Source organism: Neolamprologus brichardi, chromosome 23 (genome assembly GCF_056152115.1).
Source record: "Neolamprologus brichardi isolate AB-2024 chromosome 23, ASM5615211v1, whole genome shotgun sequence".
NCBI classification, from domain to species: Eukaryota; Metazoa; Chordata; class Actinopteri; order Cichliformes; family Cichlidae; genus Neolamprologus; species Neolamprologus brichardi.
In genome coordinates this window covers 42,530,207-42,547,630 of record NC_142125.1, presented here as the reverse complement: position 1 = coordinate 42,547,630, position 17,424 = coordinate 42,530,207, and the positions used below count along the sequence as shown (strand labels likewise).

Below are 17,424 nucleotides of genomic sequence, written 5' to 3'. Positions count from 1 at the left end.
AGTCCAGACGCTTTTCTTTCCAAGCTCCTTAGACTACGACGACCTGGATGACTGAGAATCTTCACAGACATATATTTTCAATCCTTGATGCCTCCAGTGGGTTTTGGCAAATACTGCTCAATGTTAAGAGCAGGAAGCTAACGCCATTCATCACGCTAGTGAGTCGCTTCTGCTTTTAAAGATTGCCCTTTGGGATGACGTCTGCTCCAGAAATATTCCAACGGCAGATTAGCACCCTTCTCAAGGGTTATGCCGGTACTGTGGTGGTAATGAATGACATCTTAGTGTTTGGAAAGGAAAAAGCAGAACATGATCACAACCGTAAGGCAGTGCTGCAGACCATCAGGCATTCTGGGCTGAAATTAATCCAAGATAAGTCCAAGATTGGAAAATCCAAGATCAAATGTTAAAGACACGTCATTGCGAAAGATGGTATCAAAACTCATCCAGAAAAACTGTGTCACTGAAATGCCCCGCCCCTCAAATGTCTCTGAGCTTCGTCAGATGATATGAATGATAAACTGTCCGGGAAAATTCCTCCCAGACTTCTTCACCGCCATGCACCAAAGCTACAATTTGCTCAAAGTAGTTGTGGATTATTACTCACGCGACATCTTGATTGCACCTCCATTACAAGCCAGCAATGATTGACTGCTTGAAAAGCCTGTTTGTGTGCCATTGTCTGTGATGAGCTCAAACGCTATCCCCAACCTCACATATTATCTCAGCAAAAACTGTTCAGTAAGACGTACAACATTGGTCACACAACTTCCAGTCCCCATTATATGCAAGCTAATGGTGCAACAGACAGAGGCATTGCTATGGGGAGGAGGATTCTTCGGCAGCAGGACCCCAACTGGCTCTCATACGCTACCGCGCCACGCCCATCACAGCAACTGGCCTACGTCCTGCATAACTAATGAGTGGCTGACAAATAAGGACAACAGTTCTCGTTCTAGCACAGCAGCTGCAACCTCATTATATTCATTACACTAAGGTACAACAAAAGGATCTACAGGCGAAAGGAAATCATTGTATCTTCTACAACAGATGCCATTCTACACATCACTTGTCAGAGCTACGCCCTGGTCAACTTGTGAAACTGGATGGTTAGAAGGGTTAAAAGACACCTGCAAAAAACATTGCCAAAGCTCCATAGCCTGGATCATACTTTGTACAGAGGGTTTGCTCACTTGCAGAAACTGGAGACAGGAGGTCTCACTGTCTCTCAATCAGACTCCAGAGTCTCGGGCCTGTTTGGTGTTTCACCCGACACCCTGCCTGCAAGGGTCCACCTGTATTGGAGGCCCTGCCAACCAGCTGTGAGAGAACCTTGGACAGAGAAATCAGCTTGCTATGGGGAAACAGCTTTACCCTTTAGGTGTGTGGAAGTATAGAAAATGCTTTATTTAGAGTTAATGGGGAAATTGTGGTCAATTTTGATTTGTTTGGTATTCATGCTTGGATAATTGGAAAATATATGTGTACTGTTGATCACATTTTGACCACATGTTAATTTGTGGCCCCTGTTCCAGGCTTGGCACACAGTCTGGAAGACTGAGGAGACAAACTGAATCCCACGATTGGACAAGATGTATTTAGGCAGGCCCCAGCAAGTGAAGATTTCTCTCACTAGAATCTGGGAAATCATTCAGGCATCTCAGGAAGTGGAAGCGCTGCTGGACTTTTTTGGTGATGGAGGTGGTGTTGGTGGTCCAGGTGAGGTCGTTTGAGATGTGAACTCCCAAGAACTTGATGCTGTTAACAGTATTTAACCACCTTTCTGAGAATACGCTCTTCTTTTGGGATACGGACTCCTTCTGACATTTCTTTGGAGGTGGAGGAACACCAAAGTAATTGCTTAAAGGAGCTTCTTCGACATCTTTAAGAGTTCTAAAAAAATGTCTGTCCTCCTCCAGAAAATCTTATGTACGCAAACGCGTGCTGCAACTTCTTATCGCGCATGTGCACCTGCGGACCACTTATGTGCACCCCTGTGTATAGAGTTTGCAGGATGCAAAGCGACCTTCAATAACAACTACTTCCGCTGCTAATAAGAAATGACATAATTCGACCTGTGGCTTTGAATAAAAAAATTAAATAACAAAATTGCCGTGCTGAGTAGAGAATTTCTTGCCTTCTTAATGAGGTTGGGACCATCAGTTGTGCAGAAGTCAGGTTGGTGCACGGCTGACAGGCCTATTAGACAACTGTTAGAATTCATATTATGACAAGAACCAATCAGCTAAGTAAAGAGAAACAACAGCCCATCAATACTTTAAGAACTGAAGGTCAGTCAGTCTGGAAAATTGCAAAACTTTGAATGTGTCCCCGAGTGCAGGAGGAGGTGTAAGGGTGTGGGGGTGCTTTGGTGGTGACGCTGTTGGGGAGTTATTTAAAACTGAAGACACACTGAACCAGCATGGCTACTACAGCATCCTGCAGCGACATGCATCCCATCTGTTTGCGTTTAGTTGGACCATCATTTATTTTTTCAAACAGCACAATGATGCCAAACACACCTCCAGGCTGTGTAAGGGCTATTTGACCAAGAAGGAGAGTGATGGAGTGCTGCACCAGACAGCCTGGCCTCCACAGTCACCTGACCTAAACCCAAAGGAGATGGTTTGGGATGAGATGGACCACAGAGTGATGGCAAAAGGGCCAACAAATGCTCAGCATCTCTGAACTCCTTCAAAACTGTTGGAAAAATATTTCCAACTCGATAAGCAAGTGTCTGCTGTAGTGAGATCTAGCTTCCACCAACTGCGCCTTATCTCTAAGGCTAAGCATTATGTTCCGCATGAGGACCTGGAGAAGCTTATTCACGCTTTTGTGACCTCCAGGTTGGATTATTGTAACTCCTTGTACTACGGTCTTCCCTCTTCTCTTCTTCTTAGACTGCAAACAGTCCAAAATGCAGCAGCCCGCCTCTTGACTGGTACCAGGAAATTTTGCCCTATTACTCCTGTTCTAGCTGGCTTGCATTGGCTGCCCATAAAGTACCGTTTTCAATTTCAAATATTACTCCTTACACTCAAAACTATTAATAAATTAGCGCCAAGTTATCTTAGTGAACTTCTCAAACCACATACTCCTGCTAGAACACTCAGATCTGCCACTCAGCTACTTCTGACCCAGATCTCGGCTGAAGTCTCGGGGTGACCGTGCGTTTGCTCTGGCTGCCCCGGTACTGTGGAATAACCTTCCTCTCGACCTCCGCGCATCTGATTCCATTACACTGTTCAAATCATGACTAAAAACCCACTTATTCAATCTTGCCTTTCCCTCTAGTTAATATTTCTTTTATGATTTTATATCATGCACTTTTATGCTCATTTAAATTCTTGTTTGCTCTGTACCTGTTGCTTTCCTGTGTATCAGTGACAGTTACCTGCTTGCATACTTAGTACTTGCTTTGGTCCTATTTCTATTATCCTCCTCCTATTCTCTATCTTACTTGTTAAGCACCTTGGCATACCCTTGGTTTTTAAGTGTGCTTTATAAATAAAGTTTATTATTATTATTATTATTATTATTATTATCAGCAAGAATGCCAAGAGTTAAGAAAGCAGTAATGAAAGCAGAGGGTGGATATTTATGACGCGCCTTGAGGCGACTTTTGTTGTGATTTGGCGCTATATAAATAAAATTGAATTTTGAAGATTCTGACATTTAAAAAAAAAAACAACACGTTTTATTTCACAATTTTTGTTCACTACATAATTCTATATGTGTTCATTCATAATTTTGATGCCTTCAATGAGAATCTACAATGTAAACATTCATTAAAATAAAAATAAATAAAAATAAAAATAAATAAAAATAAATGAGAAGGTGTGTCCAAACCTTTGACTGGTTTTGTATACAAAAATCAATAATCAAGTGTTATTGATGAACACATTTCCTAGTGTGTTTCAGATTGTCCATAAAAACACTTGATGCCCAAGAACAGATGTCAACACGTCCTATTTAAATAAATATAAATATAAAGTATCAAGAGTAATGTGTTCATAGTGTCATTTTCACTTAGCCTCCATCTCACCCTTCTGCTCTCATACTCTTGCCCATTTCCTGGTTGACTCCATGTACTTAAACGACATCACTACTTCTGCTCCACTGTTATACCTCCCGCTCCTTCACACACATGTATTCTGTCTTTCATTCCTCAATATACCTGCTGTGAATCCTTTCCAGTTCTTTCTAGCCAACCGCCTACACTGCATGACAAAATGCAATGCAGGCAACTGGCTAGAATGTGGTCCCAGAAAGTACAGGGTAATTATGGTGTTACACGGTGAAATATTGTTTGTTTTTCTGAAAATTCACCATGAAATAACCCAGTAAAATGACTTACGCTGCACTTAAATTTACTTACAGTCTAATTTTTTAATTGTTTCCTGTAAAAAAAGAAAAAACATGAAATTGCACATAATTACAGAGTACATGTGCCTTAGTCACAGCTCTTACAGTGAAACATTTCACTGTTTTGCAGGTGCTGCAGGTGACTCCATAATATGACCGGCACCCCAGAAGGTACAGGGTACTTACAGTGGATTTGTTTCACTGTTTGCTGCAAAAACCTGACTTGTTGCTCACAATTACAGACATAGTTGCACCTTGTTGCCCTTACATTGCATGTAATTAAAGGGTACATGCACCCTGGAAAATACAGGGTGTTTACAGTCTCATTGTTTACTTGTTTCCTTCTTCATGAGACAATCTGTGTATTTTTAAATATTATTGAGTGACCTCCTAAGTTTACATTGATTAAAATTACCATGAAAACTTGGCGGCGCCTGGTGCGATGCATTAAAAACGTTGCATCGTCTCCAGTATGGTCCGAGTGGCAGCTTCCGCATTGGTCCTTGGCCCTGGGCCAGTTACACAACAGTAACAATGCACTGTGAAAATTCTCTTAGTAAGTGAAGCAAACGCAGGGAGAGTGAAAAGTTCAACATCAGGAGAGAACAGGGATTTCTTCACCACCTTGTTACTCAACTAATTCTCATTACTCTAAAGACAGAGACCCCTGCCGAGGGCAGAAGTTCTCCAAAACCACTGATTTCCAAGTGTAAGTCCCGCTGCTGGAGCCAAGTCTCCTCAGAGTGATGAGGCAGGCATTTCTGTACTCAACAATGCCACCTTTATTACGTAAAGCCTCTGTTGCACTTCTCATCTGCCCCTCTGATTTAGTTCTCCAGCACTTGTTAACCATGGAAAAATTACATCAAAGGATTTTGCTGAGTAAGGGTCCCTGAGCTGCATGTTGCTGACATCAGGGTCCTGAAAGAACAAAAGGGACTCTCGACTGTATCGAAGAATAGTCGAGAGTCCAGATGTCCAAGACTGACAGAGGAAAATTAAAAACTAAAATGAGCCATAGTGACTCAACATCGACAGTCGTGAAACAAATGACTAACAAACATACACACTGCTGCTGCTGTATGACGCCATTGTCCAGTGCCACGTAGTAACCCTTGGCTTGGCTTTAAACATTTAGAGTGAGCACTGAAGAGTCAGAGGACACAGCCAATGTTTGGTACTGTCATGAAATCAATATCCTTAGTATCCTTATTTTCTTATTATATTGTTTTATGTACTTTAATAATGAAGGCTTGTAGAGCAAGGCCACTTTTGACTCACAAACTAAGTGCTCAGCCAGACTAAAAAACAGGAAGTTTTAGTGCACAGGCATATTAATAGATAAAGACACAAAAAAGGAACTTTCCATATAAGCAAGGTTTGAAACTGTGTGACGTCTGAAGTACAGAAATAATATAAGACACACGTTGAGCTAAAAATGTTAGAGCTCTTGCAACTGGCGTTTGGGCTGTGCAGGGGTCTCTCTCTTCCAGAAGATGATTGAATAAAAGAAATATAAATGTTTTAACACACTATGAGTCGGTTTTCTCTGTTCGATCACGGGGACAAAAGAATCGGGGTTAATAGTACCACGAGCACAGCTTTTTGCAACCAACCTGCACCAACTGTGCACTTGTTTTGACATCTTCTTCTGGTTTTCCAAATAAGTGAAGACTTATCCTGGCAACTATCAGGAAATTAAGAAATTAATTACTTATTATTAATTAATTACTTATAATATTAAAATGTATTAAAGACATTGCACCACCCATGTTCTCATCCTGTGTAAACTGCCCTTTAATGCAGCAGTCACAATGACTATGTTACTAAAATATTATCTTCCAACAGTTCTGACACATCGTTCAACTGCACAGACTTTTTCCACCATTAAAGGAGGACAATTATCTGTCATAGTATAATACAATGACATAATATCATACAGTGGGTAAAGTAAGTATTGAAGTATTGAGCACATAACCAATTAGTAAATACATTTCTAAAGGTGTTTTTGGCATCAATTTCTCACCAGATGTTGGTAACAACCGATTCAATCGATACATGCAAAGAAATCAAACCATCCATATCCCAAAGTTAATTTATGTGTAATACTGCAAAATGACACCCGGGAAAATGTATTGAGCACATGAAGAAAAGAAGGCACAAAAAGGATGAAAAGTCATTAAACCAGGTAAAAATCTGTCAATAATTAGAAAGTAATCCTGCCACTTATTGCAAATTAAGATTAGCTGGCTCAGTCAGTGATGGCCTATAAAAATGTGTCTCATTACAAAGGTGACAGAAAAGAAAAATTTCACGATGCTCACAAATTTCAGAAGCTCTTTCAAGACATTTGCAAGCTTATCGTTAAAACGTTTTAACCCCAACGGGACCCGACATGACTCCGTGGGTGTTTTTGCCTTTTTTATTTTGGCACAATCAGTTTTTACTGTAGCACAACGGTGCTCTCCTCTCTCTGGCTGCTCCTGGAATAGAGAAGGCTGTGACAAACCAGCCCCCCTGATACCACACCCTGAATCTGCTGCTCCCCTCCTCCACCAACCACACCCCACCACAAACATATTTATGGCATTGGTTACAGAAGAATTTCTAAAGTACCATTTCTAAGGTACTACTGAAGGTACCCGTGAGTACTAGTGGGGCCATAGTCCTGAAGTGTAAAGAACATTTCATCAAAAACTGACCACAAAGTTTTGGACAGAGGAGTAAAAAGAATGATCAGAAAACTTGTCCAAGAGCCAAGCACCACTTGTGGAGAGCTATGAAAAGACCTGGAATCAGCAGGTATGACTGTTTCAGAGAAAACAATAAGCAGCCACGGCCTTTATGCATGCCAAACACTCAACACTTCATTGCTGGAAAAACCCCCAAGTTGAAGCGTGTTTGAAGTTTGCAGAACATTTTGACAAGCCTGTGAAATACTGGTAGATTTCTTTGCATGTATGGATTATTTGGATGGGTTTTTACTGATATCTTGAGAGAATTTGATGACAATAGTATCTTTAAGAAATTAACTTCATGCATAAGTTCAATTAGGAAGCTCTGTAATCACACAACTGTCTGCTTCCCAGGTATTTGGTGGCTCATCTAAACTCACATCCACTCTCCCAGACTGTCAAGCTCATTGTGACATCACTGGTCTATCTATCTGCCCACCTTTTTGAGGCCTATCAGCCTTCACTCCACTCTACTTTAAATCTCATCAAATCTCATTGCTCATCTGTCCTTGCACACAGCTTCATGCAGAGTAACATGCATTCATGTTCATCCAAGCCTCCATCTTCATCTCCAGTCCGCACCTGGGTCCATATCTCTCCATATACGGTCTGCTACACAGACTGTGACAGACAGGACTTATACTAACTCATAATAAAATGGATAATCAAACACACGGTGATTGAAAAGGAGAGAGAGGGAGAAATGCTCAGTGCATCATGGGAAGTCTATTGCAGCATAACTGAGGGTCACCTGGTCCAGCCCTAACTATATGCTTTATCAAAAAGTAATGTTTTGAGCCTAATCTTAAGAGTAGAGAGGACGTCTGTCTCCAGACTTCCAGCTGGTGGCTGCTTCCACAGAAGAGTCTCTGAGTCTAACAGACACACTGATGTTTGGAGGAAGTAATTACTGAAGTTATCTCAAAAAGATCAATTGGAGAAAAAGTCTCTAGATGAATATCGATGGTACTGAAAGTATTGGACATAATGGTTATGTCATGGTCCCGTGTCTCTCCGGCCGGCTCACGTTGGGCTTCGGTGTTGTTTTTGTTTTTCTCCCTCCCTCTCGCTCTCCCTCTCTTTCCCTCATTGTCCTCTGTCTGCCTGGGCGGAGCTAATTACTGGGCTCCTGCTTTTGGCCTACGCGCCTGCGTTGATGGTCCGCACCTGCCACTGATTAGTTCCTGTTTTCCCAGGCCAGCTATTTAAGGTTGTGGCTCAGAGCAGCTCATCGCTGGAACGTTGAACGCCCGGTGTTCATGAAGCCCCAGCTAGTCTACAAGTTGTCTTTGTAATTGCTTCTGTGCAGGTTCCCTGGACCTGTTCCCGTTTCCTTCCCTGGATCGCCGTGTGGCTGTATGGACTAGAGTGTGAGAGCAGAAGGCGTGAGTGGCAGAAGAGGAGTGAGTGCAGACTGAGGAGAGTGTCACAGAGGACAGAGTGGACGAGCTATCACTGAAGATTCGTGTGTTTGGATTTCCTTCCCCCCCTGGAGCTCGGATCCCCGCCTGTCACTTGTAAATTTATTATACAAAAGACAGGCTAAGATTATAAGATTATAATAAATTTGTGAAGTAATTCATGAAGTCATTACTTCATGTCATCAAGGTTAAAGTTCTTCTTCCATACGAGACTCACTCATCCATGTCTCACAGGCCTTGCTTTGTGTTTTGTTGTGCAGTCCTGTTGGAACAGGATGGGGTCATTACTAAACTGCTCCCACACAATTGCTTAAGAACTCCTTTCACTAGAACTAAGAGGCCGAGTCCAAGTACTTAGAAACGGTGCTTGCTGTCAGACAAGCACAGTTCCCCGGTCAACTGCCAAACCCAGACTCGTCCACTGGACAGAGAAGCATGATTCATCACTGCAGAGAACACGTCTGCGCTGCTCTAGAGTCCAGTGGAGACGTACGTTACACAACTGCACTCAATGCTTTGCAGTGTGCCTGGTGACGTAAGGCTTAGATGCAACTCCACGCAGCTCTGTACACCAGGGGTCGACAACCTTTCTGTTGATGAGTGCCATGTTTCCTCAGAAGTCAATGTGCCATGTCAACCATTGCATTGACAATAAATGTGATAATGCTCAACAGTTTCAGACTATAATGAACAACTTAACAGCAAAGGAACTTTAAAAGAGAAAATGCAAAAGCTGTTTAAGGTCTCATCACAACAATGTTTGAAAAAATAAACTGGGGCAATGTGACATGTTTGTTAATACAGAGACACACATGTTAATGTGATCCTGGTCTCCCACTCAGAGACACAGGTCTGCGAGTGTCCAGCATTCAGACCTGAGGACTCATGTGAGAGAAAACCTGCTCACACAGACATGTAGAGCCAAACACTGTCAATAAGGCCTCTGCAATGTTCTGAAGACAGTTAAACTTGTCAGGTAGTGACGTCCAGCAGGTGAAAATGCAGCTCCATGAACACACACGGCTGTGGATTCCAGCTGTGTTGGTTGTTCATTTGGATGTATCCGTGTATTTCCGTGGTGCTGATGCTGCGCTGAGCGGAAAGCTCCTGAAGCTTTTGAAGAGTCGGAATGTGGAAATTTCAACATCGCTTGAAAAAACTGCCAACAACGTCCTTCTCACTGGTAGGCTAAGTGATTTTTAGCCAATTACAAGTTGAATCTGGGAGTTGGGGTTGTTAGCTAAGAGACCGGCATTATGCTAATTTGCAATGTGCACTGGTGGCTTGGCCTTAGATACTTGCCTTTTAATGCACCCTCTCAAATTAATTCACTGCGTGTTGTGCCATCAGTTAACCCTTCGCGTGCCAGTTGTGTCATGAGTGCCCAGGGTTGCCGACCCCTACTCTACGCACTGTTCTTGAGATAATCTGAAGGTCTACAGGGACTGACTCTGCAGAAAACTGCCAACCTCTATGCACTATGCACCTAAGCATCCGCTCTCTGATTTTACATGACCTACAACTTGCTGTTCTTCTCAATGCCTTCTTGTCACGTCCGGTGTGGCAGACGTGTGGAATAGGAGATAGGACCCAAAAGGCTCTGGTGCAGATGAGTATTTATTTACAAAAGAAAATACAACAGCAATGGCGCGGGTGAAGGTGTAACAGAAAACCTAAACTGGGCAAACTAACAAAACAAACCAGAAACGTAGATGCAGGGAGGTTCGGGGAAATACATACGGAGAGACCGAGGGGAAACAACACAGACGAACCAGCACGAGGACGAGGTAACACACCCTATAAATACACAGGCAGGAATCAGGGGATGGGAAACAGAAGGGGAACACACCTGGAAGACATCACAGCTGACGAGGCAGGGGAAACGTAAACAGAACACACTGACATAAGACACAGACTTTCACAATAAAACAGGAACTTACACATGAAAGGACACAAACTAAGAAACGTGGACTAGATACAGAACACACGGGCAGAACAGAGTAAACACTAAACAGGAAGAACAAAACCAACAATCACACAAATAGAAAACACAAAACGCTGGGTCAAAAGGACCCAGGACCATGACACTTCCACTTTGTGATAATGGGGGTGGCTGTAGCTCAGGTGGTAGAGCAAGTCACCTACTAACTGGAAGGTGTCAGGATTTGTGTGTGGATGCGAAGAAGTGACCCAAACGCAGGACTCGTGGATAGTGATGAACAGAAGATGAATGAACACTGACTGGCTGGATAACTGAGAGCACACACGGGAAAGATGACATCAATGACACGAGGTGAACAGAAGGAAACTGAAGACTTAAATACTCTGAGTGATGACGACGATTGGAGACCAGTGAGTACACAGCTGAAAAAAGTGCTTGTGCGAATGGGTGAATGAGGCACTTTGAGTGCTCAGAGTAGAAAAGCGCTTTATAAGAACCAGTCCATTTACCATAATTTTACCATAATAATACCACTAAAAGTCAACTGTGGAATATTTAGTAGTGAGGAAATTTCGTGACCAGGCACAGGTGGCATCCCATAATGGTAGCATGCTGGAATTCACCGAGCTCCACCGAGCTCCAATCAAGGCTATGATTGGAACAATTCAATGGTTTGGATAAGTCAGTGAATACTGTTGGCAATGATAGCAAAGCTGTTCAGTCTTTTCACTTAATTTCTCTATGGAAATATGTATTTAAATGAAAGCAGTTGTATACATTGTAGACACAGACCTCAGATGTTATTTGGTTGTTGGAATTGTCCTTTGGTTCTCTGGGGGGAATAAAAGCTGTGGAGGAATCATTGGAGCTCTCTTTTTCTTCCTAGATCGATCAGACAGATAAACACAGCCATGAAGTTTTCAACTGCTTACATGTTGAAGCCATAAGCACTCGCTTCAAAGATTTAGTAGATGGTACCTGTGCGAGTCTCGGCTGTGCCAGAGGCTGAGGCTCAGCAGCTTTGGATTCATCCACTTTTCCATTCTTCACAGCATCCAGTGCAGTGGTGGTCGAGTCCAGACTGAGTTTTGGAGTTGAGTGGGGACTGGCATGAGGACTGGTCTCATTGTTGTTGTTCTGCTTCAACAGGTGGCTGTTCATCAGGCAGGGAGTTCTGGGAAAACGACACGTACAGTAACTGTTGTATTAAACAGGAATTTAAGAATGAATTGGTTCAAAATCTATATAAATGTGATAAACATGATACATAGATAAGTTTGACATAAATGTCTACCACTTTGTCTACATTATAAAATCCAGAATGCTTCATTATAGATGTATTTATTGTTAATACCCTCGGTTTATTTTCCATGTTCTAGATACTATCAAATTTTAGTTAAGAGCAGTTATATATATAAAAAAAACCAATGATACTAGCAACCTGCAAAATTTATTTAAAAAAAAACTTTCTCCATCTTGTGGCTTGCATTTTTGTTGCTCGTCTGAAAGTAATTTGCGAGATATGCAAATGAAATAATTAGATTCCTTTGATGTCTTACTTCATTCCCTTCTTGTCTTTCTTCTCCGGTTTGTGTTTGGAGACCCTGCTCCTTGAGGCCAGGGAGATATGGATGTATAGCACTGTCATGATAATGACAGGGAGATAAAATGCTGCTATTGCTGTTCCAAATGTCACTGCAGGATTAGAGAGGAACTGCAGGAAGGAAAGAAAGGAAAACTGTTACATAAAGCAAGTTTCTTTTAATGTACGGTCAATATTTTACTACATTTACAGATACAATATACATCATGATACCAGAACTTTGATTATTGTTGTGTTTGTAAACTCACAAAATTAGTTATAGCGACTCCATTAAAGTTAATCACAGGTAAACATTTAAGAGCTGAGGGAAAAACCACGTTAGTGTAACAATAAGAATCCTACTTGAGGTTGACTGAAAACAGATAACACTGTTTATAAACTCCAGACCAACATCATTCTACGTTATGGACGCTACCCCTGCCAGCTGGGGGTATTTTTACTCCCTCTCGACTACTTCCAGGTATCTGAGCTTTTATTACATTGATTCCCGATTACTGAAAGAGAACTTCATGAGCAGGACTTTTGTGGTTTGCATTATTAATGACAAATAGATGAAAATCTGTGAGGCCTCACATTTTAAACTAACAATTACTAAAGATTTTATTCAGAATAATGAAAGACCATTCAATAATAACCTTTACAAAACCTTGCAGTCATCAGAATGAAAGAGCACTCATGCATTACACTGAAGTTACTGATGGTTACAGCTTCCAAAGACAAGTAGGAATCTGACTTTAGGGAACTGAATTTATCTTTCCAGGATCTTACTGGTTTCTCTAATTGCTGTAGTTTGTTCTTCTTCTGTTGTCCTCAGTAACTCGGGTCCACATCATAATTCTGGACTAGCCATTTAATTATGTTTATCTAATCATTTTCAAGGACATTTTAACCCATTTTGCAATGTGACAGCATGTATTTAACAGCTGGTTTAAAATGTTGAAGCAACAGCTTCTGAGTAACAGTGTTCACCTGACAGTAAAGTTGTTGTTGGAAAGTTCTATTAAGTTATCGGGCTTTCAAAAGAATCATTGATTTCTTTTCTTTTCCCAGGGTAGAATATCATACAGCATGCATCTTTAATGACTTTTAAAACACCAGAAGTGTTTCAGAAGAGGCTCAAAAGAGATATCAAATAGGATAAAACTATACATGCAAATATACTTAAATATTTTAAGAAGTGGTGCAGAAGGTTCTGGCTTTTAACTTAAAAAGTTCAAGGCCTGGTGACGTCTCGTTAGTGATCATGATTGTCTTCAACTACTAGTTTCTCTTTTTTGACAGCACTCGTTGGACTAAACAGTACTGCCAATAAAGAGAAAGTCCAAAAACTACATGAAGATCTAAGAACTGTTCATTTAAACCAGTTGGGAAGGCCTTTCTGAGACATTTCTGAACAAATGCAAATTCCAAGATACATTCAAACAACATGTATACAACACTGGTCAAAAGGTTCAGAACACTCCAATGTTTCCAGTTATTTATTGCAATTCGAGTCACTCGAGTCCAATGAATAGCTTGAAATGGTATAAAGATAACTGTGAAGTGCAAGAGGTTAAAAAAGGTAAGGTTACACAGAATTAGCCAAAAAGGCCTTTTTAGGGAACTCAAAATGTATTTAAAGCTGTTCTGCAGATATGGAGGTTGATCGAGTCTTGAAAGCTGGTGCTACTAATTCCTGAAGGTGATCCAACTTTTCTGGATTGGGTAGTAGGATTTTTGTATTGTTTAGAAATGTTTTTAAAGCCCGGTTTTATCTCACTCTGAACTGGAGATTGCTATACATGCATTTATTTCGTCACGCTTGGATTATTGTAATTCGCTGTTTATGTGTCTAAGCAAAGGTTCTCTGGATCGTCTGCAGGTTGTGCAAAACGCTGCAGCGAGGCTTTTGACAAAATCCTCCACGTAATCACATGTGACACCGTTGTTACACTGGCTTCCTGTTAAATTTAGAGTTGATCTTAAGATCCTGGTCTTGACCTACAGAGCTGTGCACAGACTGGCACCAGCCTACATCTTTGATCTGCTACAGCCCGATGACCCCAGCAGGTCTTTGAGGTCATCTGATCAGGGCTTACTTGCTATAAAAAATACTAAGAGGAGGACTGAAGGTGACAGAGCTTTTGCCACTGTGGCCCTGAGACTGTGGACTCTCTCCCCCAACATTAAGAACTGTGGACTCAGTAGCTGTTTTTAAAAAACAACTCAAAACTCACCTTTTTAAAACTGCTTTTGATTAATTTTATGCCTGTTTTATTTTCTCTTTTTAAATCTTTTTATAACTTGTAATCTTATGTGCAGCACTTTGTGATTCTGTCTTGAAAGGTGCTATATAAATAAAAATTTATTTATTTATTTAAACAATACCGATCAGGCATTCAAACCAAAGAACTTGTCACCAGCTGTTATACTCTACAGATCTGTATTTTAGTGGGTTGTTAGCCACTTTCAGTTTGTTCAGTGAGATAATGTTATTGTTCTAGTTTATCAGTTTGCATCTTAACCTTTTTATTACCAAAAACTAGAAAAGCTATCAAGACTGCCAAAATGACATCTCTGGCAGTCGCAGCTGAATCCAGAGTAGGCTAACAGCACACAGTGGACAGCAGGACACTTCTACTGTTACTAATAACAAAATTAAGTTAATTATAATGATTCAATGGAGCCTTTCTGTTTGAGTAAACCAAATGGCTTACTCGAACAGAAAGAGTGAAAAACAAAGTCGATTTCTCAGTAACTTTGTAGACTGTGTTTGTTTACATTGCACTTCCTCATTCCCTGCTGTATCTGATCAATAGGATTTTATACACAACACTGTACATAGATTTTTTTGGTACCTGAATATAACACTCTCCAGGCGGCACCGTTCTCTGTCCAACGATGAACTGCCAGAACAAGATGGCAGGAGCCCATAAGATGAACGACAGGATCCAAGCCGCTGCGATCATTAATCCTGCCATCTTCGTTGTCCTTCTTGCCGGATACGTAAGGGGTTTGGTCACACAGAAATATCGATCGAAGCTGATAATTAACAGATTCATCACAGAGGCGTTCGACACAACATAATCTAAAGCTAGCCACAAGTCACAGACCACCGGCCCAAGTGGCCAGTAGCCAACAATAATGTAGACTGTGTACAAATTCATACTGAAAACACCGATGATCAAGTCAGCGCATGCTAATGAAAACAGGAAGTAGTTATTGACAGTTTGTAGGTGACGGTTTACTTTGATGGAGAGCATGACTAAAATATTTCCTGTAACAGTCACAAAGCTCAACGATCCTGTAACCATAGCAATAAAAAACATCTCCAAAGCTTTGTATGGACTTCCTGTTCCCACTCCGCTCTCAACAGCAGAACAAGATGTCGAATCATTGGTGGATATGTTGCAGGATGTGTTGGAGAACAGGTCAGTCGTTTGGTTGAGCAATGAGCCTAAAAGAAGAGAAAAACAAGAGGATCGATTGAGAGAAATATGCACTGTGCTGCTGTAAGGTAACAACAACATAAGGTGATTTTTTTAAATGTGGGAGACGTATTTAAACACCCACTACAGCAGCTGGGTTTGTGACAGATCAAAATAGAGAAGAAGGCTTTGCTTTCTAAACAGAGACAGTAAGAACATTTAGCTTGAAAGAGGAAAAAGTAACAAGATGATGACATCAGGGTAGACAGCTACATATAAAAACATTTACAGATATTTGAATTTAAAGAACTTGTTAGTTGTAAACTTATTAGCTTCTCAATCTAATTATCCAGTATGTTCTGTCACACACACACACGTGTGCACACATCTGTATCTTGTGTATTTTTTTTTGATACTTTTTATTTATTTAGCAACATTTTTATGCAGAAAACAACAAACAAAAAAGACAAAATATTATGAGGTCATGGGAAGATAATATATGCCCGTGTATACAGCTGCACATCCACACATACATATATCAATACTTTGGTATTGCAAGTTCTATGCATTAACCCTTTAAGACCTACCATAGAACCAAGTCCGCCAGAGCTTATATTATATGTTTACATGCTGTGGAGCCATTTTTGGGAGCATTTCAAGTTGCTATACATCAATACAACCATTACAGCCTCAATTTTACTAATATGTCTGCATTAACTGCATAGTAATTACATAAATTGCAAAAAAGTGCAATAAACTACAAAAACATTGAAAATCGTTTTTGTTTTTTTAACATATATTTCTAGTTAGAGAAATTTAAGAGGCTTATCCCTCAAAACTGTAAATACAAAAAAGTTGCACAAAATAGTTTCCCACCACAGGAAATTTATTTTGAGTGTCTTCATAGTTTTATTTTTGAAATACACCAATTTTTATACACTGCAGTAAAAACTAAAATAAATATTATAATGCAAATTTGCAAAAAAGCAGCATATGCATCAAAATAAACTATTTCCAGCAGTGCAATATGAGTCCTAAGCATCCCAGAAACCACACAGAAAGTCATAAAGTCAAACATAACTTTTAAAAACACCAGTATAGGCTCATGAGGCCTTGATGGTAAAAAACTACATTTCCGCAAAATGACGTCACTTCCGGTTTTGGGCAGGTCATGGCGGACATGCGATAGTTCACGCTGATGGACGTAGGAAGTGTTACGAACAGCTGATCGGATCGGCAAAGCGTGTTTCTGGAATATTATGTTTTTGTTGCTGCAAGTGCTTTTTATGCAGTTTTTGCAAAACTATATGTGGAAGGAAACTGTGACCGAGGACAAGCTGATGGCATAAGATGTAAGTACAACTCCTCCGGTTTCATATGCAAAAAAAATTATTGTGCTAGCTCACGTGGTTGCAGAGCTACCGGGATTTAAAAATAGTTAAGCAAAATGGAGCGTGCCAGATCTGACCGGTTTTAAAGGGTTAAAGAGTGCTGCCACAATTTGTAAAGCCCAGCCATTTTCTCCAACGTCTCCTCCCCAAGTCTCCCTGGAGTCGCAGGTGAAGGTCATACATTCCATCAATTTGATGTCTTCCACTATAGAGGTAAAAAGTATTATAGTGGGAGGGTCTTTACAAAGCCAGCGTTTTGTTATAGCCTTCTTCGCAGATGCCAAGAAAATTCTCAGGAGATAAACATCGTCTGTAACTAAATCTTCTGCAAAATATCCCAGATACAATGATGCGAATGTACAAGTCACATTGAATCCCAGTACCTTTGTGATTATTTTTGCAACTTCCGTCCAGAAGGGTCGTATGGATGGGCAGGACCAGAATATGTGTCCATGATCTGCCATGACTTCCCCACAGTTTCTCCAACAAAGCGCAGGTGTAGCACTGAATTTAGACTTTTGTTTAGGTGTTATGAAAAAGCATATAATGTTCTTCCAACA

At 40.8% G+C, this 17,424-nt stretch overlaps 1 protein-coding gene across 1 annotated transcript in view; it reads right to left on the bottom strand.

Annotated features, from left to right (window-relative positions):
- LOC118455093 (muscarinic acetylcholine receptor M4-like) overlaps positions 1-17,424 on the bottom strand; it is a 71,291-nt gene that overhangs the window by 17,134 nt on the left and 36,733 nt on the right. The window contains exons 2-5 of the mRNA XM_087836067.1: positions 14,904-15,502; positions 12,023-12,177; positions 11,442-11,637; positions 11,256-11,345 (exon numbers count right to left, since the gene is read on the bottom strand). Of these exons, the coding sequence (XP_087692193.1) occupies positions 11,256-11,345; positions 11,442-11,637; positions 12,023-12,177; positions 14,904-15,502 (1,040 nt within the window). The remainder of the gene's footprint in view (positions 1-11,255; positions 11,346-11,441; positions 11,638-12,022; positions 12,178-14,903; positions 15,503-17,424) is intronic.